At 38.5% G+C, this 25818-nt stretch overlaps 2 protein-coding genes across 6 annotated transcripts in view; one reads left to right on the forward strand and one right to left on the reverse strand.

Moving 5' to 3' along the window:
* GALK2 (galactokinase 2) overlaps positions 1–6108 on the reverse strand; it is a 155926-nt gene extending 149818 nt beyond the window's left edge. Inside the window, 1 exon segment of the mRNA NM_001038170.2 lies at positions 5966–6108. Coding sequence (NP_001033259.1) covers positions 5966–5985 — 20 coding nt within the window. The 5' untranslated portion in view covers positions 5986–6108.
* A 232-nt stretch (positions 6109–6340) lies between these two features.
* Positions 6341–25818, forward strand: part of COPS2 (COP9 signalosome subunit 2) — a 33194-nt gene continuing 13716 nt past the window's right edge. For 3 of the 5 annotated variants that reach the window (XR_009496018.1, XM_059890183.1, XM_059890184.1), the window contains exons 1-5: positions 6405–6470; positions 22464–22515; positions 22738–22851; positions 23482–23559; positions 24648–24773. Coding sequence is in view for 4 of the 5 variants with exons in the window: in XM_059890183.1 (XP_059746166.1) it covers positions 6433–6470; positions 22464–22515; positions 22738–22851; positions 23482–23559; positions 24648–24773 (408 nt within the window). In the remaining variant the exon portion in view is untranslated. Of the gene's footprint in view, positions 6471–22463; positions 22516–22737; positions 22852–23481; positions 23560–24647; positions 24774–25818 lie in introns of all 5 variants that reach the window. The other 2 variants (NM_001076279.3, XM_005211892.5) reach the window with 2 other exon arrangements.

Below are 25818 nucleotides of genomic sequence, written 5' to 3' on the forward strand. Positions count from 1 at the left end.
CTTTTAATTTCATGGCTGCAATCACCATCTGCAGTGATTTTGGAGCCCAAAAAAATAAAGTCTGTCACTGTTTCCACCGTTTCCCCATCTATTTGCCATGAAGTGATGAGACTAGATGCCATGATCTTAGTTTTCCAAATGTTGAGCTTTAAGCCAACTTTTTCACTCTCCCTCTTTCACTTTCATCAAGAGGCTCTTTAGTTCTTCTTCGTTTTCTGCCATAAGAGTGGTGTCAACTGCATATCTGAGGTTATTGATATTTCTCCCAGCAATTTTGATTCCAGCTTGTGCTTCATTCAGCCCAGCGTTTCTCATGATGTACTATGTATATAAGTTAAACAAGCAGGGTGACAATATACAGCCTTGACGTACTCCTTCTCCTATTTGGAAACAGTCTGTTGTTCCATGTCCAGTTCTAACTGTTGCTTCCTGACCTGCATACAGATTTCTCAAGAGGCAGGTCAGGTGGTCTGGTATTCCTATCTCTCAGAATTTTCCACTGTTTGTGGTGATCCACACAGTCAAAGGTGTTGGCATAGTCAATAAAGCAGAAATAGATGTTTTTCTAGAACTCTCTTGCCTTTTCAATGATCCAACAGATGTTGGCAATTTGATCTCTGGTTCTTCTCTGCCTTTTCTAAAACCAGCTTGAACATCTGGAAGTTCACGGTTCACATACTGTTGTAGCCTGGCTTGGAAAATTTTGAGCATTACTTTACTAGTGTGTGAGATGAGTGCAATTGTGCAGTAGTTTGAGCATTCTTTGGCATTGCCTTTCTTTGGGATTGGAATGAAAACCAACCTTTTCCAGTCCTGTGGCCACTGCTGAGTTTTCCAAATTTGCTGGCATGTTGAGTGCAGCACTTTCACAGCATCATCTTTTAGGATTTGGAATAGCTCAACTGGAATTCCATCACCTCCACTAACTTTGTTCATAGTGATGCTTCCTAAGGCCCACTTGACTTCACATTCCAGGATGTCTGGCTCTAGGTCAGTGATCACACCATCGTGATCATCTAGGTTGTGAAGATCCTTTTTGTATAGTTCTTCTGTGTATTCTTGCCACTCCTTAATATCTTCTGCTTCTGTTAGGTCCATTCCATTTCTGTCCTTTATTGTGCCCATCTTGGCATGAAATGTTCCCTTGGTATCTCTAATTTTCTTGAAGAGATCTCTAGTCTTTCCCATTCTGTTGTTTTCCTCTATTTCTTTGCACTGATCACTGAGGAAGGCTTTCTTGTCTCTCCTTGCTATTCTTTGGAACTCTGCATTCAAATGGGTATATCTTTCCTTTTCTCCTTTGCTTTTTGTAAGGCCTCCCCAGACAGCCATTTTGCTTTTTTGCATTTCTTTTTCTGGGAGATGGTCTTGATCCCTGCCTCCTGTACAATGTCACGAACCTCCACCCATAATTCATCTGGCACTGTATCAGATCTAGGTCCTTAAATCTATTTGTCACTTCCAGTGTATAATCATAAGGGATTTGATTTAGGTCATTCCTGACTGGTATAGTGGTTTTCCCTACTTTCTTCAATTTAAGTCTGAACTTGGCAATAGGAGTTCATGAACTGAGCCACAGTCAGCTTCCGGTCTTGTTTTCGCTGACTGTACAGAGCTTCTCCATCTTTGGCTGCAAAGAATATAATCAAGCCTATTTTGATGTAGACCATCTGGTGATGTCCATGTGTAGAGTCTTCTCTTGTGTTTTTGGAAGAGGGTGTTTGCTATGGCCAGTGCATTCTCTTGGCAAAATTCTATTAGCCTTTGTCCTGATTCATTCTGTACTCCAAGGCCAAATTTGCCTGTTACTCCAGGTGTTTCTTGACTTCCTACTTTGCATTCGAGTCCCCTATAATGAAAAGGACATCTTTTTTGGGTGTTAGTTCTAGAAGGTCTGGTAGGTCTTCACAGAACCATTTAACTTCAGCTTCTTCAGCATTACTGGTCCGAGCATAGACTTGGATTACCGTGATACTGAATGGTTTGCCTTGGAAACGAACAGAGGTTATTCTGTCGTTTTTGACATTGCATCTAAGTACTGCATTTTGGACGCTTTTGTTGACTATGATGGCTGCTCCATTTCTTTGAAGGGATTCCTGTCCACAGTAGTAGATATAATGTTCATCTGAATTAAATTTACCCATTCTACTCCATTTTAGTTTGCTGATTCCTAAAATGTCAACGTTCACTCATGCCTTTTCCTTTTTGATGACTTCCAATTTGCCTTGATTCATGGACCTAACATTCCAGGTTCCTATGCAATATTGCTCTTTACAGCATCAGATTTTACTTCAATCACCAGTCACATCCACAACTGGGTGCTGTTTTTGCTTTGGCTCCGTCTCTTCTTTCTTTCTGGAGTTATTTCTCCACTGATCTCCAGTAGCATATTGGGCACCTATGGACCTGGGGAGCTTCTCTTTCAGTATCCTATCATTTTGCCTTTTCATACTGTTCATGGGGTTCTCAAGGCAAGAATACTGAAGTGGTTTGCCAATCCCTTCTCCAGTGGACCACATTTTGTCCAAACTCTCTACCATGACCCATCCATCTTTGGGGCTTCGCTGGTCGCTCAAATGGTAAAGAATCTTCCTGCAATACAGGAAACTCGGGTTTGATCCCTGAGTTGGAAAGGTGCCATGGAGAAGGGAATGGCAACCCATTCCAGTATTTTTGCCTGAATAATTCCATGGTCAGAGGAGCGTGGCAGGCTGCAGTCCATGGGGTCACAAACAGGTCGACATGACTGAGTGACTTCCACTTTTTACTTTACCGCTGAATAAAATTGATGTCAAGAAAAAGAGAATAGCTTAACTGTACAAAGTATTTAGGATAGGATATGTGAATGAAGTGATATTTAAATGAAGTTTTGAGGACAGAAAAAGATTTTGATGTGTAGATATATATAATATAAGGGCATCGCCTGCATAGAAAAATTGACGTGTTTATTTCTACAGCAAATATTCATTTGCATTTGTGTACCCAAGCAGTGAGCTAAACACTGTGAAAACCTTTTCAACTACTCTCAGAAAATTTCCAGACTAACTGTGTGAAATTTGGAGGCCAAGAATATTACACTCAAAATGTGGCTGCACTTTTCCTAGTGCTCCTAGTAACGAACTTCTTGAATAATTTTTCCACATTGAAGAACTAAGGAATTACATTTAAAGGCATCAAAATATATAAATAAATTCAATGTAAATAAACGTGCAGTTTTATTACATATGATCATATCCACATGATTAATAGATCATTTCAGAATTACTATACTGACTTAAAAATGCAAAACTATGTAGCTGATTACTCTGAGCAAAGTTCTTAATCACCTTGGGATTCTATTTTCTCTTCTCAAGAAGTATGGGTTAAAGATAGAGTAATCAATGTGATTTATTGTACAAACTTTTGAGAGTGATGGATGCTGATAATTATTATTCTGGGATAACAGGACTGAGCTATCCTAGATAAAATAGGATATATAAGTTACGACTTACAGGGAGATTGTTTTAAGGTTACAAGAACGATTCTTGGGTTCTACCCCAGACCTACTGAATCAGAATCTCTGGTGTGGGATTTGAAAAATTATAATTAATTTCCATGCTTGGGAAGCCTTAGAGACTGAAGTGATACAAGTAAAGGCTCTTCCAATTCTAAAAGTCTATGTTTAATAAGGAAATTTTGAACATGCACTGGGTATCAGATGACATGAGGGAATAATTAATTTTCCTTGTGTAACAATGATGCTGTCATAAGAGAATGTCCTTATTTTTAGGAAATACACAGCTGCATTTGAGTGATATGTAATGATATGTGCATCTTTTTATACTTTCAACTGATTCTAGGAATACTTACACACATACAAATAAAGCTGATAGAGGTATATATGTGTTCACTGAACTAATTCTTTAAATTTTTCAGTATGTTCAAAATGCCTCGTTATAAAATATTGGGAGGAAAAGAAGGAAAGGAAAATTTTGTCTCTACATAAACAGTATTATTGCTATAAATATGATTTTTAAGAACTATGACCAAAAAGATGGCAATACAAATGATTACTAAATTGGGAGGCCGGGACTGACATATACAGACGACTATATATAAAACAGATGGGGAAACAGTGTCAGACTTTATTTTGGGGGGCTCCAAAATCACTACAGATGGTGATTGCAGCCATGAAATTAAAAGATGCTTACTCCTTGGAAGAAAAGTTATGACCAACCTAGATAGCATATTGAAAAGCAAAGACATTACTTTGCCAACAAAGGTCCGTCTAGTCAAGGCTATGATTTTTCCAGTGGTCATGTATGGATGTGAGAGTTGGACTGTGAAGAAGGCTGAGCGCCGAAGAATTGATGCTTTTGAACTGTGGTGTTGGAGAAGACTCTTGAGAGTCCCTTGGACTGCAAGGAGATCCAACCAGTCCATTCTAAAGATCAGTCCTGGGTGTTCTTTGGAAGGACTGATGCTAAAGCTGAAACTCCAGTACTTTGGCCACCTCATGCAATGAGCTGACTCATTGGAAAAGACTCTGATGCTGGGAGGGATTGGGGGCAGGAGGAGAAGGGGACGACAGAGGATGAGATGGCTGGATGGCATCACCGACTCTATGAACATGAGTTTGGGTAATCTCCCGGAGTTGGTGATGGACAGGGAGGCCTGGTGTGCTGCAATTCACGGGGTTGCAAAGAGTCAGACACAACTAAGCGACTGAATTGAACTGAACTGATATATAAAATGGAAAATTAATAAGAACCTGCTGTATAGCACAGGGAACTCTACTCGAGTAAATATTCTATAATGGCCTATGTGGAAAAAGAGTAAAAAAAAAAAAAAAATGAATATATGTACATGTACAACTGATTCACTGTGCTGTACTCCTGAAACTAACACATTTTAAATCAACTATACTCCAGTAAAATCTTTTGAATTATTAAAATAAAAACAAAAACAAATGATTACTAATAGATCCAGGGACTTCCCTGACTGATCTAGTGGTTAAGAATCCATGCTTCCCATGCAGGGAGCACAGTCAGAGAACTAAGATTGTGTATTCTGGGGCAGCCAGGAAAAAAAAAAAAAAAAAGCAAAGCAGTTATTTACTGAGTAACTGCCAAAACGAGAAAAAAAAAAATCCAGCCTGCAATTCCTCTTCTTGGAATTTTTCCTAAGAAAAAAAATTAAGTGACAAAAATACTCTCTCCAAATAGTTTAAAATAATGTTATTACTGTAATATTCGAAATGTATAACAGTAATAGCATGCTTAAGTCCTCCAGAGAAGGAAATGGCAACCCACTCCAATATTCTTGCCTGGAAAATCTCATGGATTGAGCCTGGTAGGCTACAGTCCATGGGGTCGAAAAGAGTCGGACACGACCGAGCGACTTCACTTAAATAAATTACACTGCATTCAACCAAGGGCTTATTATGCCACTATTAAAATAATCTTTTATATGTATATATGTATGCAACAATATATTGCAAACATTGTCCTTTGCTGTTACATAACTAGATGCAAACAAGCATCCGAAATTATGTCTGTGCTGTTAACTATATAAAATTTGTGAATTCAAGTGGACAAAACTGAAGTTTATACGGAAAATGTTGTTTGAAAAGCAGTATTTTCTCCCTTCATGTCAATTTCAATTTTTATTAATATTTCGAATTCTACTGATGATGCTGTGCAACAATAATGCATTAAAAAAAAAAAAGATGTTAACTGTTACCTTAATTTGGTCCCATAGGCAATAAAATTTAGTTTATAATTCGTTGAACAACTGAATAAAACTTCAAGTACCTCAATAGATTGATACTTAATTTAGGATATCTACAGAGTTGTTTTGCCGACTACAAATATAACAAACATTACGTGTAAACCGTGCTGCTGAAAGGTTTCCAAACATCAGAGGACCACCCACCAAAATGTGTGGGCTAAATGCACATCCGTAATCATGGCAAAAAGAATACTACCTGTCACACAGGATAGGCATGTCAGACTTTTCTCCGCGAAAGCCTTCTAGTCCCAAACTGCCTCTTACTTTCACCAGGCTGAAATGGTTCCTGAGTGCCAGGCAAGGGAGGAGACTGTTCCCTTGCCCAGGAGGCTGGAAACCGCACGTTAAGAGCGAAAGGTTTCCAAGGCCCTTCCGCTGAAATCCGTGGCACTTAAAGATTCCCTAGTTGCTAGGTTTAGTTGCTAAGGCACCAACCGTCTCACAGGAAGAGGAGCACGGTGCAATCGCTTTTAGCGTCGTAGCGAATCCTCTCAAAACCGAGCTCATTTGTTCCGGGAGGAAACATTCAGCTCCTCTAAGAGCGTCGGGAAGGCGAGAAGCTGGGAGTGACGCCTCTGAGCCGCGGAGGATTGTGGGAGGAGGTTGTCTCCAATTTCTCCTCCCCCCCTCTCCCCGTCCCAGCCAAGATGTCTGACATGGAGGATGATTTCATGTGCGATGATGAGGAGGACTACGACCTGGTGAGGCGCAGGGAACAGAACTCTGGGGCTGGAGGTGGTTTCTGGCTTTAGGAGCCGGGGCAGGGGCGGCCGCGGCCTCTCCCCGTAGAACATGTGCTCCTTCCAGCTTCTCCCGATGCAGTGACAGGACGAGTTTACCTCCTCCCCCTTCCCGCACCGGGCCCGCGCCCTGCTTCTCTAGCATGGGGGAAGGGAGAGTAAAGGAGGCGGTGAAGGGGGTCCCGAGCGTTGAGCTCCAAATCCGAGCGCTTCCTTGGTTTGCAAGGACACCTCTGGCCTCCGGCGTCAGGTTCTCATTGCCTCCTCCCTATCGCGCGAGCCGTTTTGGGGACCGTTCAGTGGTCTAGGCCCCGGCTCTGCCCTTTCGGGCCCAGTCTTCCTGTCCCCTCTTCTTCATACTTGAAAGAGTGCGAAATGCTGGGAGAGGGGTCCAAAAACTAGGGGGCCTTCCTGCTCCCAGACCTGACGCCACTTGTGAATCTAGAAACAGAGCTTAATTAGTCTTGTCCAGGCTCCGTTTTGGTATAAGGCAAAGGTGCAATAGAGAATTGAGAGCCAGGCTAGCTTTTTAAAAGTAGTTTAACTACTTGTTTAAAGAGAAAAGCTGGGGAGGACGTTTTACTTTTTGTTTGTTTGGGGTTTGGGAGGTGGGGTGGTATAAGAGAATTGACTCAATGGCTTTTTTCTTGACTTGGAAATTTCCCAGTATTCAGAGTTTAAAATATCAACAGTGTAGAACAAAACGAATTTATGCAACCGAATGGTGATTTTTAAAGATTCAAGGTTTAATTTATGAACGGACTTATAAGTCTTTAAAAATTCACTAACATTTCAAGTTGATATTCAAAAACATTGTGTGGGAACTAAGAACGATTATCTGGACCACGAATTAGCGTCAACTTGGCTTTGCTTTTTATTTGGGGGAGTTTTTGTGCATGGCTCTTGTGTGTTATGGTGATGCTGCATTATCGTAAAGTTAAGAAGTAGATGCTCAGGGAAGTCTGGTTCACCTTATATTTTAAGTGCCAGAGAGTCTCAAGATAATTAATGTATCATTTTGAATTAGTGTAAATCTTCTTTGTATAGTCGTTTCTAATTAATCTTTCACTTTTAAAGGAAAGCATTTGCAAAAAGGAGAGGGAAATGACCTGAAAGTCAATAGTGTTGATAATTCTTAAAGGAGTTCTGCTAGTAGTAAGATTTCTGCCTTACATTTTAGTTTGTGCAGACCAAGCCAGTTTTAGGCAGTGCGTTAAATCCTTCAGGAATGTTAATTGTAATATTTCGTGCATTTTTATTTATTACATGTTTACGTATATTACAGGTATTTTTTTAACTCTGGAAGTGTTTCTTTTAACATTGTAGTTTTGTGCAGACCAAGCCAGTTTTAGGCAGTGCGTTAATAAATCCTTCAGGAATGTTAATTGTAATATTTCGTGCATTTTTATTTGTTACATGTTTACGTATATTACAGGTATTTTTTAACTCTGGAAGTGTTTCTTTTAACATTGTAGTTTTGTGCAGACCAAGCCAGTTTTAGGCAGTGCGTTAATAAATCCTTCGAGAATGTTAATTGTAATATTTCGTGCATTTTTATTTGTTACATGTTTACGTATATTACAGGTATTTTTTAACTCTGGAAGTGTTTTACCTAGTTTCAGTTTGTGTTTTTACTTGTTTGCGCTTATCTCTTTTCTAAGCAATAGTTTTTTGAATACTTAACTTACTTGCACTGTGAGTGAGACTGTAATGTAGAAATGGCACGGAGAATCCTACTGCCCCTTGAAGTACAGACTTCATTTTTGCAGGGATTTTAATTAAATATAAATGATTTAACTTGGCTGTGTTTCTCCAGCCTTTGAGGGCTTACACCACATGTAAATATAAAACTGAATGTGTAATTTTAGCCTCTTTTTTTAAATTTCTTAACCCAAAAAGATGAGATTTTACACAACCACATAATTAATGATCCCCCCCAACATTCTGTTAAATAGTCCTGCCTCATATCTCTCTTACATAGATATCATATTAATTTATTTTTTACTTCCATAATTTCCTTAAGCCACTATAAACATATATTTATTAATTTTTAAACATACATTTAAAAAGATCAAGCGAGGCTAGTTGCCACTTCATGCTTATCTGTTGCCAAAAGAGTTGTTGTTTTTGTTTTCTAATATTTGCCTGAGCCTTGTTTCTTTGGATTTAAAGAGTCTGAATCAATTACTGTTTTAGGGAAACTTCTTTTTTTATTAAAAAAAAATGTATTGTTTGTTGGATAGTTCATCACCTCATTTTAGTGAAAATGTTAATGAGAGCCATGTACAGATACATTCAGTATATATTTTATCAATTGTCTATTGATAAATACCCAAAATCACTTCTTGAGCTAATAGAAAAGAGACTTAAGTTGGTTTTAAAAAAGAAGACAAAACAAGCATGAAATTAATTCAGTATGCTTGATCGGTTATTTCTAAGATCCTTTTGATTTCTGAGGCAGAAGCAGGTATTTTCTAAGCATAGTAATTTATGTAGCAGTGAATGGAGAGAAGATGGTTCTGGAAAATGTGTTAATTCAATGTTAATTTTACAGATTTACATACAATAGTATTAATAATAACAGCTAATAGTAAACACTATCGTGTCATTCATTAAGTTAATAAGGCCATTGATAAGTTAAACTGTGTTATAATTACACAATCCAGCCATTCAAGCTTGAACTTGATTAATACTTCTAACAGTCTTTTTAGAAAAGATTTAAGACAGAGCGACTTCATACCAAAAAGTATTCTTTAGTAGTTCCTATTATAGGTAGAGCATTGTATGTTTGAAAAATATTATTATAAGGGGAAAATAAAATGGTGAAAAGATAGACTAATTCCATTTTTTAAAGTATATTACCAAACAGTGAGCCTTATTATAATCATCGTGTGTGTGTGTGTGAGACTCACTCAGTCATCTTAGTGACCCCATGGACTGAAGCCTGCTAGGCCCCTCTTTCCATGGAGTATTCTAGACAAGAATACTGGAGTGGGTTGCCATTTCCTTCTCCATAATCATCCTGGTTAGGTTTATAGTTATGATTATTGAATGAATGTTTATTACTGTTGTTGCCAGTGCTAAGTCGCTTCTGACTTTTTGCAGCCCTATGGACTGCAGCCCACCAGTCTCCTCTGTCCCTGGGATTCTCCAGGCAAGGATACTGGAGTGGGTTACCATGCCCTCCTTCAAGGGATCTTCCCCACCCAGGGATTGAACCCTTGTCTTTTACATCTCTTGCATTGGCAGTCAGGTTATAGTGTGATTAGTGAATAAATGTTTATTACTATTGTTATTCTTGCCAGGGATTGAACCCTTGTCTTTTATATCTCTTGCATTGGCAGTCAGGTTATAGTGTGATTAGTGAATAAATGTTTATTACTATTGTTATTCTTGCCTTAAAAGATAGCTGTTTTAATGCCCTAGAAATTTACTTCTTTTGGGGAGGGGTGGAGAAGAGTCTTAGCTACAAGGTATCTTACAGAATCTATTTGTCACAGTTTTAACAAGTTCAGACAAATGATGTCATATTATAACCTTAGAACATGGTTTAGCAAATTAAAATTTAACATTTCTGTTTTCTAAAAAGATTTTTTAATTGACACGAATACTTTGAAAAAGTAGTACATTAATAGGGCTTCCCTGGTGGGTCAGACAGTAAAGAATCTGCCTGCAGTGCAGGAGACCTGGATTCCATCCCTGGGTCTGGAAGATCCCCTGGAGAAGGAAATAGCAACCCACTCCAGTACTCTTGCCTGAAAAATCCCATGGACTGAGAGACTAATACTTAATACAGCACAGGGCAAAAAAATAGCTTCAGGGGTTTTGTGTGTTTAATATTAAGACATTGATGTCATCCACTGTGCATATAAGGAGCTTGCAGATTACAGGTCATTTTATTCTGAGACTGTTGTCTCCGTCACTTACAGCTTGACAAAATGTTGGGGATCTTTAAGAATAGATTTACAAACAATATAATTTTTGTGGTCTGGGCCAGTGTTCTTTCTGCTGTACACACATTTGGAATTCTGAATGTAGTTTTCACAGTAACAAAATTTGATTATACAGTTGAGGCTTTTGAAAGGAACATGACACTCCAGTGTTTAGAACTGAGCACTTTCACTGCCATGGGCCCATGTTTGATCCATGGTCTTCCCTCATAGCTCAGTTGGTAAAGAATCTGCCGGTATTGCCGGAGACCCCGGTTCGATTCCGGGTTGGGAAGATCCCCTGGAGAAGGGATAGGCCACCCACTCCAGTATTCTGCCCTGGAAAATTCCATGAACTGCATGGGGTTCCAGAGACTAAGCAACTTTCACTTTCTGGAGAATTAAGATCCTGCAAGCCATGCAGCGCTGCCCCGCCCCACCCCCAAAAGGGCATGTTTAATTGTAAATAGTTGGAAACACCCCCCAAGTTATCAATAGTAGGAGAATACTATTAATACTCATGAGGTAGTAATAGGTAAAATATATCCATGTGATGGAAAGTATGTCAGCATTTCAAATCATGCTTCTAAAGAATATTCAGTGATATGAAAAGAAAAACTTGGTAAATTTGTCAGGACTCCTGCAGGTAAGGAAGGAGAGGACAGGAATACATGTCAAATCAACTTGAACTGTAAAGAGCATATATTGGCTCAAATCACCAAGAAGTGTAAATGTAACAGGAGTCATGACTCAGATAACGATGCTGGGTCTTTTTCTGCCTTTGTCTCTCTTTCTGGGCTGCCTTCCTCACGTATTGGCTTAATTGCCTTCATAGTATATCACAAGATCTTGTAATATAATGTGTTATCTTCCTAGTATTATAACCCCAAAGGCAAAAGGGTCTTCTTGCTAACTCTAGCAGTGAAACCCTAGGAAGAACTTCTATGGATTCACCTTAGCTCTGGGCCTTCTGTGAACCGCTGAGAGAGAGAGGATAGATTGCTTGCCCTCTAGGAGACGAGCACTGTGTTTGAAATCCTCATCTAAGAGAGGAAGGATCAGTCACCATTGCTGTGCACACAGAGAATACATGTCCACTATAGATATGTAATCCATATTACAATGTTATTGGGTGGCAGTAAAATTTATTTGTTTTGCTGGGTGGGAAAAATACAGAATAAAATGTCTGGAAAACACGAAAAGTGTCAGGAAAATTAAAATGTTTATTTCTTGCAAATTTTTCACAGTGAGTCTGTATTTTATTGCTGAGAAGAGAGAGGGTGGTGTTTAGGGTACAAATGATGAACAGAAGTCTTTGATCTTGAGGGGCCAGACAGGGATTTTGTCATTGCTCAAAATTTTTTAGAATTCTTCAGAACCTGAGGCATCTAGCATTTTAAATAGGTAATACATACACATGGTTCAAAAACATGAAATGTTAACATTTCCTTTCCATTTTTGTTCCTCAGTTGCCCAGTTCCCATTCCTTACCATAGATTACCAAATACAGATTTTTATCCCCCCTTCCCTTTTTTAAACCAGAATTAACATATTAAATATATTGTGCTACACTTTGTTTTTTATTTTAAATATTATTCCATAGACATATGTCGAAAGATTACTTATTTCTTTTTTATAGCTGCATTGATTGTGTGGATGTACCATAAGTTTATTTACTCAGTTTTCTGTTGATGAGGATTTGACCTGTTTTCTTTTGCTATTTTAAATGGTATATGGCTTTTTTTTTTTTTTTTTTTTAATTTCAGTAATAGCCAGGTTTTCTCTATTCTGTAGGTGTCAAAAATTCCGAGTCAGGTTTGATAAATAAGTTGAGCCCCCAAATTTGGATGATGCTGTTTTAAGTTGGAAACATCTAACTAATAAAGTTAGTTTTCTTAAAAACTTCAGAAGCATTACTTAATAATCCATGTCAGTATAGTTGGAATAATTTACCATCTCTTAAAAGTTACTGCTTAAAAGAAGATTGGTTTGAAATGTAAGTTTGAGTACATTTTCAAAAAGGCCTGTAGCAGTACCTCATAGGTGTACCCTGTATAATGAAATTAGAGAGGTTCAAACAAGGGTAACTCATGATAAGGAGACCATTGTAAGATCTCCCAGATCTCCCATAAGTAATGGGAGATAGCTCTTTTGTGCTAAGAATAAGATAAATTAAGATTCTTCATCCCTAATGTAAATCTGTAAAGTGTGACTATCCGACAGAGTAAATTTGTGCTTGTGTATTATACCCCAGAAAGGAACACATGACCGTCAGCAAGAATTAGAGACTTCCTGTTGGGTTCAGCCCTCATAACTGACAGGTTGCTGCTACTGCTAAGTCACTTTAGTCGTGTCTGACTCTGTGCGACCCCACACACAGCAGCCCACCAGGCTCCCCCACCCCTGGGATTCTCAAGGCAAGAACACTGGATCGGGTTGCTATTTCCTTCTCCAATGCATGAAAGTGAAAAGTGAAAGTGAAGTCGCTCAGTCGTGTCGGACTCTTAGTGACCCCATGGACTGCAGCCTACCAGGCTCCTCCATCCGTGGAATTTTCCAGGCAAGAGTACTGGAGTCGGGTTCCGAGAGGAACTAAAACATCAAGTGTGAGTGATTTACATAAATTTACATGACAAATTAGTGGGCAAGTGAAAACTAGAGCCCACGCCTAAAGACTTTAATGATGTCTTGTTGGAAAATTTAATTTGAAAACTGAAAGTTAGGACAAATAAAAGAATGTTCTAATTTATAGCATAGACAGATTAGGATCCATTACCTTGAGTGAAAATTTTTTTTTAAGTTACGTTAATTTTATTAATGGCTAAACCACAAATGCCTACCTTGGATTAAATTTAGTCCTTAAGGATACTGAGACTTTACCTTTGGCACTAGATGTGCAGCATCTATTGTCTAAACATGATCAAGGCTTGCGAAGCATTGTTAATGGTGAGTCTTCTATTTCCTCAAGCACGTTTCTTAAGACCTCTGTTGACAAGAGACACAAGAATAAGTACATGAACTATGAAATTGACCCTTTTTGACTCCAACATAGAGTCAAAATTGCCCCTTCCTGTGTTGTATTATTTTGAAACATTCACTAACTTTTCACTTCAATTAAGCAAACACTTCCTGAGCATTTTATGATATGCCAGGTTCTGGGGATACCAAGATCAGTAAAAGTAAGTTCCTGCTTTTGAGAAGCTCATGGTGGGGCAGGGGAGGAGGGGAGGCGGGAGGTGGGAACAGCATACATACAAAACTGTTCTTCAGAGATATGCATGTCATGTAGAAGCATGACTATGGAGAAAATTTACTTTGCTAAGAAGACTTAGAGAAAGAATCACAAGGTGAGCCTTGAGGAATACAGCATTTCCAGGAGTGTTAGGGCTGGACATCATCACAGGAGAAAAGTGGGAAGCTTGTTGGGAGGGGCAGTGGTTTAGAATTTGGGGCAGAGAGACCAGTTTATGCCAAAGCAGAGATTTTAAAGAGCATAATATGTTTGGGGGAAAGAAGAATAAATTTGGTTGGTGTAGATGGTTAAGAGATTGCTTTGGATAGATGTCAGGACATGAGTTATATAGGTTGGAGCTAATGTGCACTTTAGTGGATTTTTTTAAAAGCCCTTTTAACACTGTTCGGGTACTTGCTTTTTCATATATTGCTTAAATTATTTGATTTTTGATTAAAACATTCTTAATGTATAGATTAAAATTTCAGTTTCTCTCTTAAAAGCATTTCACTTATACTTTTATAGTTATTGCATCTTCATCTGACATAAGGGAATTCAGTTTAGCAATATTTAATGTTTTTCCTATATTCCCTGTTTTGACTAATGTCACTGTGTGTAACCAAATTGGCTGTAGTCATTAAGGATAACTTTTTCCCCTTTCTTGTGCCCATGTGATGTGTCCTTTTATTTTGCATCCTTAACATCACATATATTTATTCTGTCCTCTCCCTTTTCTCCTGGTCTACTACTTGGAATCAGGCCTTCATCATCTATTGGCTAAACAGTTGTAAGAGTATCCAGTGGGTACTTCCTTACTGCCTGAGTGCTCTTCCTAAAACACAGATCTAATTATTTCTCTATAAAATCTTTTAGTGGGTCCCCATTTGATATAAACTCTGCTAGACCTGTATAGTTCTATTCCCCTGTCTGATACTAGTTTCTCTCATCAGCTCTGCATGCATCCTGTGCTTCAGCCCAATCAGACTACTGGTAGCTCTTCTAAATATGCAATGCTTTTGCATAGTTTGTTTTGTTTTGGTGCCTTTTTTCATCCCTGGGAAAATGCATTTGTACTTTTAGACCTGGTTGAGGTAACTTTTCCTTCTAACTCATTCAGGAGTAGTTAATTACTCCTGATACACCACCGAACCTAGTCTGTGTCTCTGTTACTGCTTCTATTGTATTATATTGGTGTTTCATTTGCATATCTGTATCAGACCATGAATAGCTTAAGGAGAAAGACTTCATTTTCATTTGTTGAACACATTTATTTACTGGTTTAACCAAAGACCATTATCATTGGGTGTAAACAGTATATGCTTACATGCTTAGTCACTTCAGTCTTGTCTGACTCTGCAACCCCATGGACCATTGGTCCACCAGGCTCCTCCATCCATGGGATTCTCCAGGCAAGAATACTGGTGTCAGTTGCCATTTCCTTCTCCAGTGATAAAGTATGAAGCAAGTGAAGTGAGTGAAGTGAAGTCACTCAGTCGTATCCGACTCTTTACAACCCCATAGACTGCAGCCCACCAGGCCCCTCCATCCATGGGATTTTCCAAGCAAGGGTACTGGAGTGGGTTGCCATTTCCTTCTCCAGTAAACAATAGACATCAGATCAGATCAGATCAGTCGCTCAGTCGTGTCCGACTCTTTGCGACCCCATGAATCGCAGCACGCCAGGCCTCCCTGTCCATCACCAACTCCCGGAGTTCACAGAGACTCACGTCCATCGAGTCAGTGATGCCATCCAGCCATCTCATCCTCTGTCGTCCCCTTCGCCTCTTGCCCCCAATCCCTCCCAGCATCAGAGTCTTTTCCAGTGAGTCAACTCTTTGCATGAGGTGGCCAAAGTACTGGAGTTTCATCTTTAGCATCATTCCTTCCAAAGAAATTCCAGGGCTGAGCTCCTTCAGAATGGACTGGTTGGATCTCCTTGCAGTCCAAGGGACTCTCAAGAGTCTTCTCCAACACCACAGTTCAAAACGTCAATTTCTCGGCGCTCAGCCTTCTTCACAGTCCAACTCTCACATCCATACATGACCAAAGGAAAAACCATAGCCTTGACTAGACGAACCTTTGTTGGCAAAGTAACGTCTCTGCTTTTGAATATGCTATCTAGTTGGTCATAACTTTCCTTCCAAGGAGTAAGCATCTTTTGATTTCATGGCTGCAGTCACCATCTGCAGTGATTTTGGAGCCCAGAAAAATAAAGTCTGACACTGTTTCCACTGTTTCCCCATCTATTTCCCAAGAAGTGATGGGACCAGATGCCATGATCTTCATTTTCTGAATATTGAGCTTTAAGCCAACTTTTTCACTCTCCTCTTTCACTTTCATCAAGAGGCTTTTTAGTTCCTCTTCACTTTCTGCCATAAGGGTGGTGTCATCTGCATATCTGAGGTTATTGATACTTCTCCCGGCACTCTTGATTCCAGCTTCTGTTTTTTCCAGCCCAGCGTTTCTCATGATGTATTCTGCATATAAGTTAAATAAACAGGGTGACAATATACAGCCTTGACGAACTCCTTTTCCTATTTGGAACCAGTCTGTTGTTCCATGTCCAGTTCTAACTGTTGCTTCCTGACCTGCATACAAGTTTCTCAAGAGGCAGATCAGGTGGTCTGGTATTCCCATCTCTTGAAGAATTTTCCACAGTTTATTGTGATCCACACAGTCAAAGGCTTTGGCATAGTCAAGAAAGCAGAAATAGATGTTTTTCTGGAACTCTCTTGCTTTTTCCATGATCCAGCGGATGTTGGCAATTTGATCTCTGGTTCCTCTGCCTTTTCTAAAACCAGCTTGAACATCAGGAAGTTCACAGTTCACATATTGCTGAAGCCTGGCTTGGAGATTTTTGAGCATTAGTTTACTAGCGTGTGCTGCTGCTGCTGCTAAGTCGCTTCAGTCGTTTCCGACTCTTTGCGACCCCATGGACTGCAGCCTACCAGGCTTCTCCGTCCATGGGATTCTCCAGGCAAGAACACTGGAGTGGGTTGCCATTTCCTTCTCCAGTGCATGAAAGTGGAAAATGAAAGTGAAGTCACACAGTCATGTCTGACTCTTAGCGACCCCGTGGACTACAGCCTACCAGGCTCCTCCATCCATGGGATTTTCCAGACAACAGTACTGGAATGGGGTGCCATTGCTCTGTGAGATGAGTGCAATTGTGCGGTAGTTTGAGCATTCTTTGGCATTGCCTTTCTTTGGGATTGGAATGAAAACCGACCTTTTCCAGTCCTGTGGCCACTGCTGAGTTTTCCAAATTTGCTGGCATATTGAGTGCAGCACTTTCACAGCATCATCTTTCAGGATTTGGAATAGCTCCACTGGAATTCCATCACCTCCACTAGCTTTGTTCATAGTGATGCTTCCTAAGGCCCCTTGACTTCACATTCCAGGATGTCTGGCTCTAGGTCAGTGATCACACCATCATGATTATCTGGGTCGTGAAGATCTTTTTTGTACAGTTCTTCTGTGTATTCCTGCCATCTCTTCTTAGTATCTTCTGCTTCTGTTAGGACCATACCATTTCTGTCCTTTATCGAGCCCATCTTTGCATGAAATGTTCCTTTGGTATCTCTGATTTTCTTGAAGAGATCCCTAGTCTTTCCCATTCTGTTGTTTTCCTCTATTTCTTTGCATTGATTGCTGAAGAAGGCTTTCTTATCTCTTCTTGCTATTCTTTGGAACTCTGCATTCAGATGTTTATATCTTTCCTTTTCTCCTTTGCTTTTCGCTTCTCTTCTTTTCACAGCTATTTGTAAGGCCTCCCCAGACAGCCATTTTGCTTTTTTGCATTTCTTTTCCATGGGGATGGTCTTGATCCCTGTCTCCTGTACAATGTCACGAACCTCATTCCATAGTTCATCAGGCACTCTTATCTATCAGATAGGCCCTTAAATCTATTTCTCACTTCCACTGTATAATCATAAGGGATTTGATTTAGATCATACCTGAATGGTCTAGTGGTTTTCCCTACTTTCTTCAATTTCAGTCTGAATTTGGCAATAAGGAGTTCATGGTCTGAGCCACAGTCAGCTCCTGGTTTTGTTTTTGCTGACTATATAGAGCTTCTCCATTTTTGGGTGTTAGGTCTAAAAGGTCTTGTAGGTCTTCATAGAACTGTTCACCTTCAGCTTCTTCAGCATTACTGGTTGGGGCATAGACTTGGATTACTGTGATATTGAATGGTTTGCCTTGGAAACGAACAGAGATCATTCTGTCGTTTTTGAGATTGCATCCAAGTACTGCATTTCGGACTCTTGTTGACCATGATGGCCACTCCATTTCTTCTGAGGGATTCCTGCCCGCAGTAGTAGATATAATGGTCATCTGAGTTAAATTCACCCATTCCAGTCCATTTCAGTTCGCTGATTCCTAGAATGTTGACATTCACTCTTGCCATCTCTTGTTTGACCACTTCCAATTTGCCTTGATTCATGGACCTGACATTCCAGGTTCCTATGCAATATTGCTCTTTACAGCATCAGACTTTGCTTCTATCACCAGTCACATCTAGAGCTGGGTATTGTTTTTGCTTTGGCTCCATCCCTTCATTCTTTCTGGAGTTATTTCTCCACTGGTCTCCAGTAGCATATTGGGCACCTACTGACCTGGGGCGTTTCTCTTTTAGTATCCTATCATTTTGCCTTTTCATACTGTTCATGGGGTTCTCAAGGCAAGAATACTGAAGTGGTTTGCCATTCCCTTCTCCAGTGGACCACATTCTGTCAGATCTCTCCACCATGACCCGCCCATCTTGGGTTGCCCCACAGGCATGGCTTAGTTTCATTGAGTTAGACAAGGCTGTGGTCCTAGTGTGATTAGATTGACTAATTTTCTGTGAGTATGGTTTCAGTGTGTTTGCCCTCTGATGCCCTCTTGCAACCCCTACCATCTTACTTGGATTTCTCTTGCCTTGGGCGTGGGGTATCTCTTCACGGCTGCTCCAGCAAAGTGCAGCCTTTGCTCCTTACCTTGGACGAGGGGTATCTCCTCACCGCCGCCCTTCCTGACCTTCAATGTGGGATAGCTCCTCTAGGCCCTCCTGTGCCCACGCAGCCACGGCTCATTGGATGTGGTGTTGGTCCTCCCAGCCACCGCCCCTGGCATTGGGCGTGGGGTTGCTCCTCCTGCCCGCCGCCCCTGGCCTCGGGCTTGGGGCGTGGGGTATCTGCTCCAGGCCGCCGGCCGCCGCCCCTGACCTCGGACGCCGGGTAATAGACATAAATAATATATAATAGATACTCTATAGAACAGAATTATTCTAAAGACTTCTCAAAATATCTTCAGTTTAAAAATCATGCCAGTGTGGTAACTAGTTTGCTGTAGTTCAGTTCGTATTGAGGTATGTGATTTACTGAGCTGCAAATGACAGGTTAGTGGTGTCACGGAGGCTGCAACATGGTGTTGCAGATCATAACCTAATTATAAGAAGGAAATTAGTAACGTATCAGTTGTGCCAATTCTCATGTATTTATCCATTCCAGCAGCAACACTTAAGAAATGAATTGCAGTTGTGCAAAAAATAGTATACATTTCACTTCTCAATCCATATAATGTGAAAAACTGAAAGAACGTATTCACAAAATGTTGAAGGCTGATTAAGTCTTATCTCAATCGTAGTGATTCAGAGGAGTTCGTATAGAGTTTAGAAATAGCATTAATCTGGAGCCAGTCGGTGCCAGAAGTTGCAGGTAGTCAGTCTTGAACTACAGGAGGCCTTCAGACTTGGTAGGAAATGTAAAGATTCCTTTCTTCAACAGTGTTATAATCAGTTCAGTAGTTGAAGTTAACTTTCTGGCAACTCCATGTCCTACTCACGTTTACCTCTCAGCTTTCTGCTTAGCTCTTAGGTCCTGGGCCATTTTTATTTTTTCCCCTAATCTGTTGGCTAAGAGTGCATTCTGAAGATTTAGGTTGCTGAAAAGTGATTCTCTGGTTCTAGCTATTCCTGTGTATTATTGAACAGTTACTAGAGAAGAACTGATTTCCAAAGGTGTAGAGTATGTGAGTAGGTTTTTTAGCTAGGATTATTTACTCCACATCTTCCCTGAGGAGGTAGATGATGCTTAAGCTGTAATGACATGCAGTGGTTAACGAGGTGAAGAGAGGTAGAAAGAAAAAGAAATGGCACGTTCAAGGTAGAATCAATAAGGACTTTTTATGTTCCAGCAGTGTGACTGTTTCTAGCTGTTCAGTACTTCGTGTTACAGTTTTGTGTCTGCTCTTCCTCTTTTCCCCTTTCTCTTTTTTGTCTGGCATGCAAACTCCCATTTAGCTTTCAAAGCCTGGCTCAGAAGCCATCACTATCACAACATGATTTGATGTGTCCACTTGGCTTGTTCATTATTTATTAATTTCTTTTTTAATCAATTTTATTATAGCCAAACCTGAATTCAGAGTGAAGAAGTGAATGAATGACTATGAACTTTACTCATTACTCAGAATTTGACCTTATCTGTAAGACAAGTGTTCCAAAGAATTTAATATGTGGAGCAAAACTCAATTACTGATCTTAAATTTGTGAGACTGAGTGCCAGTGCTTCCCAGAAAGTATCCTTACATGAGGAAATAATTACCCTCCAGAGGGCGCACATTACAAAGCCATGGTGGTCAAATAAAACTGATTGTATGCTAACATCAAACATCTCCTTCCATCTGCTGGTCATAGGAAAAATTCATCTTGTGTTTACATATTTTTGAGCTTTCTAACACTTCACTCTTATATCTTTTTTCTTTCATATGCCTTTATGAGACAATACAGAATTTTTCATAAATTGTGCCCCCCAAAATTTAACTGTATTTGGATTTAGAAATAACTATAATACTATTCTTATCTTTTTTGTGTTTGCTTTCAGGCACAATTCTGAATTTCACATAAACTTACCCTTTGTAATGACTTATAGCTGAAGGAAATCTTCTCTCTTCCTAAAATAATAGTTTTATTACACTAATTTATGTATATTTTATAATCCTCATCACTAAGTTGAATATCCTGAAAATACTTTAAACTCTTATTTCTACTTCTCCACAAAATGGTGTTACTTCAATTTTTCTTTCTGCTTTATTGTTTCATAACTAGGAACTGAATTTATGTAATGAAAAGCCATATAAAACTATATAATATAAATTAATTTTGTTTTACTTATTTTGATGTTACAAGACTAGCTAAAGTATAGTAATATAACTAAACAACTATTGAGTAATGTGAAGTACACATAAAGCAAATATTTTTATTAACATATAGCTTTACTTAGCAATAGATTACTCTGCTTTATATAGCTCACCATCCTAGGTAGTTAGGCTGTGTTAGAATAATAAAATTTAGACTTGGGGAATAGCAAAAACTAAATTATGAAACTAAAGGTAAAATAACTAACATTTAATGATAAGTAATACTACTAATAATTAGTATTTACAATTTGCTTTTGTGTTGATTCTGTATCTTTCAGTACAAACCTATTTCTGAATCTGTGTAACCATCCCTTACTTGGAGAAAATGGCTTGGTGTCACTCATTCCAGGGAACCCTTTGCTGATGTCTTTGTATCAGTTCAGTTCAATTACTCAGTTGTGTTCGAATTTTTGAGACCCCATGGACTGTAGCATGCCAGGCCTCCCTGTCCATCACCAACTCTGGAGTTTACTCAAACTCATGTCCATTGAGTTGGTGAGGCCATCCAACCACCTCATCCTCTGTCATCCCCTTCTCTTCCCACCTTCAGTCTTTCCCAGCATCAAGGTCTTTTCCAGTGAGTCAGCTCTTTGCATGAGGTGGCCAAAGTATTGGAGTTTCAGCTTCAACATCAGTCCTTCCAATGAATATTCAAGACTGGTTTCCTTTAAGATGGACTAGTTGGATCTCCTTGCAGTCCACAGGACTCTAAGAGTCTTCTCCAGCACCACAGTTCAAAAGCATCAATTCTCCGGCACTCAGCTTTCTTTATAGTCCAACTCTCACATCCGTACATGAGACTACTGGAAAAACCATAGCTTTGACTAGACGGACCTTTGTTGGGAAAGTAATGTCTCTGCTTTTTAATATGCTGTCTAGGTTGGTCATAACTTTTCTTCCAAGGAGCAAACGTCTTTTACTTTCATGGCTGCAGTTACCATCTACAGTGATTTTGGGGTCGAAGAAAATGAAGTCTGTCACTGTTTCCTCTGTTCCCCATATATTTCCCATGAAGTGATGGGACCAGATGCCATGATCATAGTCTTTGTATAGGCTCAGTGTTTTCTAATACTTTGCTTTCAGTCAGAACATGTTTTCTGTTTATGTCTTTCAGCCACAAATTTAATGCCTTTTCCACCTTCCCTAAGTACTTTTCACACACCTTAGCCATAACTTTTGCAACAGCAGAACTAGCACAAATTTCTTTTTCCTTCAGTTTCACAGGTAGAAGATTTGTTATTACCATGGATCTTATCAACCTCAGCATACATTTTTTTCTTACTGAGGACTTTTACTTTTTCAATTAAAAGGAGCACATTAGGGCCTTTCTTTGGCATATCTGAATTTCTAGCATCACTGTTTTTGAACTTTGGAGCCATTATTAAGTACAATAAGGGTAACTTGAACACAAGCACTGTGATACCACAATAGTGGATCTGATAACTGAGCCTGCTGTTTAGTGACTCACAGGTGGGATATGCCGGACAAAGGGATGATTCGCATTCGAGGTGGGATGGAGGGGGTGGAGAGGAGATTTCATTGAGATTTGTTCATGCTACTCAGAATGACTTGCAGTTTAAAACTTTTTGATTGATTATTTCTGGAATTTCCCAGTTTCCAGACCTCAACTGATACTCAACTGAAATCACAGAAAATGAAACCGTGGGTAAGGGGGACTACTGTATTCTGCTAACCACTTGATTTTGGCTTTTCCCCTTGTTATTTCAATAATGGTTAATTTCAGTGGAATTTCTACCATATATTTAAATTGTGGTTTTTTTCCTTATAAATATGTAGTTTTTCTCTTAACAGTATTCACATTTTAGCAGTGTGTGGGTTTCTTTTCTTTTTTGTTTCTCTCATTTTAATATCTCTTTCTAACACACAGGAATACTCTGAAGATAGTAACTCTGAGCCAAATGTGGATTTGGAAAATCAGTACTATAATTCCAAAGCATTAAAAGAAGATGACCCAAAAGCAGCATTAAGCAGTTTCCAAAAGGTTCATATTTTTTCTTGTTGATTCTGTGTTTTGTGTTTTTCTAAATAATGTCTTAAGTAAATTGTAAATGATTTTATCTCAGAAGTATGTTTGGATATTTAGTGATAATCCTGTAAAAGAAGTTTGCATTATGCAATATAAGCAAATATTTCAAAAGGGCTATCCTTTTGTTTTTTCCAATCAAGTTATCTATAGAACAGGACCATTGTCCCGAAAAGCTTGTACAGTTCTGGCAGAAAGAGAATCAGTGAATGTGCTGGTCAGTAGTTATCCCTGCGATCGTGGTCCTTCACATAGATGTGGTTTCATTATAAAATATGTGATTTCTTTCCTACTGATAAACTTTTGGGTTATTCTTAACCAGTGAAGTAACAGGTACTTCTGGGACTGTATAATAATCAAGAAGTAGTTCTTATTTAATCTTTTGATGAAGAAACTTCAAAATAAGCTCACTTGTCCTTTCATAAGCATTTAAGACTGGTATCTTAAACCTTTTAAAAATGGCTTTGAAAAATAGAGTTTTTAGGGCACTTGTTTTTCATGCATATGATGTAAAATTAATTACAACTTAAATATTGGGTGTTACTAGAAAATAACAATATTAAATTATACTAAATTCTTTTTTTATAGGTTTTGGAACTTGAAGGTGAAAAAGGAGAATGGGGATTTAAAGCACTGAAACAAATGATTAAGATTAACTTCAAGTTGGTAAGATTTGTTTTGAGAGGAATTAAACTGATAATGAAATTCTGTACTTAAAAACCTCATGGCAACAAAATGTCATACCTGCTTTCCTGAAATAATTCTGTTGATATGTTTACATATTTAGCCTAATTTTCATTTGTGACTATAGTTATACTAAGTTTTAAAAATTCTACATGGGGTTCCTTCCTGGTGGTCCAGTGGTTAAGACTTGTACTTCCAATGCAGGGACTGCAAATTCAATGGGGGAAATAATATCCCCATGCCTCGCAGGCCAAAAACCAAACAAACAAACAGAAGCAATGTTGTAACAAATTCAATAAAGACTTTAAAATGGTCCACATCAACAAAATCTTTTAAAAATTCTGCGTAGTATACAAGATTTTCTATAACTTATATGCTCTGAGGAATGATAGACCCTCTGCCAAAATATTTAATGCTGGAAATTTTACTAATAGTCCTTCATTTCCTCAGGTCTTTCATGTTTCCTGGAGTAACTACAGTTATGCAAATAGTCCTGCAAAGAATAGCAGCAGTAGCTACATCCACTATTTAGTAGGGCCTTGGGTGGGAGGATTTTCCCCCTTTTAGAAGTGGGGAGGACTTTTCTTGAGAGTGGGATGAGTACCTGGGCTTGAAGGAATTTTTTTTCCTTTCACATTTTACTATAAGAGCTTACCAATAATAGGGAGAGAAGAAATGCATAACTATGTTAGAGAGCTTCCTGATGAAGGAGTAAATTTTCAGGGAAGAATATTTTAAAAGTTGGTCTTATTTTTTTGGTCTATGAATATTTTAGTAGTTTTTATGATTTAAATAAATATGTTTATTGTGCAGTGAGGAACAATATCTGAAATTTGGAAAATCTATAAATTATACTTTTTCAAAGGCTAACATCATAAATTTAATTCATTTACTGAGTAGTAATTTCAAATTTAAGCTAAAATGTAGTGTTTCTGTCATATAGTTCCTCTATTATTGAAAAACTATTGTTTTTTAATTAGGTAATAATAGGTATTTCTATAATCTTAATCATATGTACATATCTCAGTAAGTAAATATGTACCTAGTAATGCATTTTTCTTCCCTCACAGACAAACTTTCCAGAAATGATGAACAGATATAAACAACTATTGACCTATATTCGGAGTGCTGTCACAAGAAATTATTCTGAAAAATCCATTAATTCTATTCTTGATTATATCTCTACTTCTAAGCAGGTTAGAGTCTGTTTTTGCTTCTTGGTATTTATCAGTATGTTTAAACTTAAGAGCTTTGTTTTTTGTTTTTAAGGCCTAGAAGTTCTATTTAAGCAGTTATGCTAGTTTTAATTTTAGTATGCTGTTTTCATGGTTACAGGATAGTATATAGTATTAAAAGGGAATAACCCAAGCTTTATCTCTCCAAATAATATCTTCAGATACTGACATAATCTGCACACAGGTTTTACAGGCTTATAGTAGACTCCCATGCAGTTTCTAATAAACATCATCAGCACTTCAGCTAGCCTTCTTGAACAGTTAATAACCTATCAGTGAGTCATAGGTTCTTTGTGTAGATCTGATTAGACGGAGATCCTTGGGAGGAGAATCTATATTCATTGCAATTAGTAGTTGGCATAACTCATTAGGTAATCAATAAATGCTTCTACAAAGGATAGGTGGATGATGAAAGAAAGGGCTAATGATGATACTACAGTGGACATGAGAAATGATAGTGCTTTCATTATTTTAGTTTTTGATTATTAAGAAAAGCAATGATGATTTTAGTTTATTGCTAAAATAATTTCAATTGGATTATTTGTTCATATTCTTCTAAGCAACATAGTCCTAAGTTTCAGCTTTACTATGCCATGATATTTGAGCACAAGAAGTATTTTCTGTATCACTTAGCATTTCTCAGAACATTTGATACTTTTCATACTCAAAAAATGTTCACCTCAGAACTAGTGTTTCATTCTGTCTTTTCTACTAAATGTCATTTTTATTTCTTGAAGTTTATCATTTTTATATCTAAAATATATGTAATGGAAATAGAGGAAGATAAAATTATGTTTAGAACATTAACACTTCATGGCACTAATTCAGGGCTTCCCAGTATATTGGGGCTTTTCTTAAGTGGAAAAATGTTTCCTGAGTTTTACAAACACGTCACATCATAATATTTTTTGTATGTTATTTTTAAATATTATGTCAGATGGTGGGGGGCAGAACTAAGTAATTTTCAGCAAGATTGTGTGTTGCTTCATGTTGTTATATGTAAGCT

The sequence above is a fragment of the Bos taurus genome, chromosome 10 (assembly GCF_002263795.3).
Source record: "Bos taurus isolate L1 Dominette 01449 registration number 42190680 breed Hereford chromosome 10, ARS-UCD2.0, whole genome shotgun sequence".
NCBI classification, from domain to species: Eukaryota; Metazoa; Chordata; class Mammalia; order Artiodactyla; family Bovidae; genus Bos; species Bos taurus.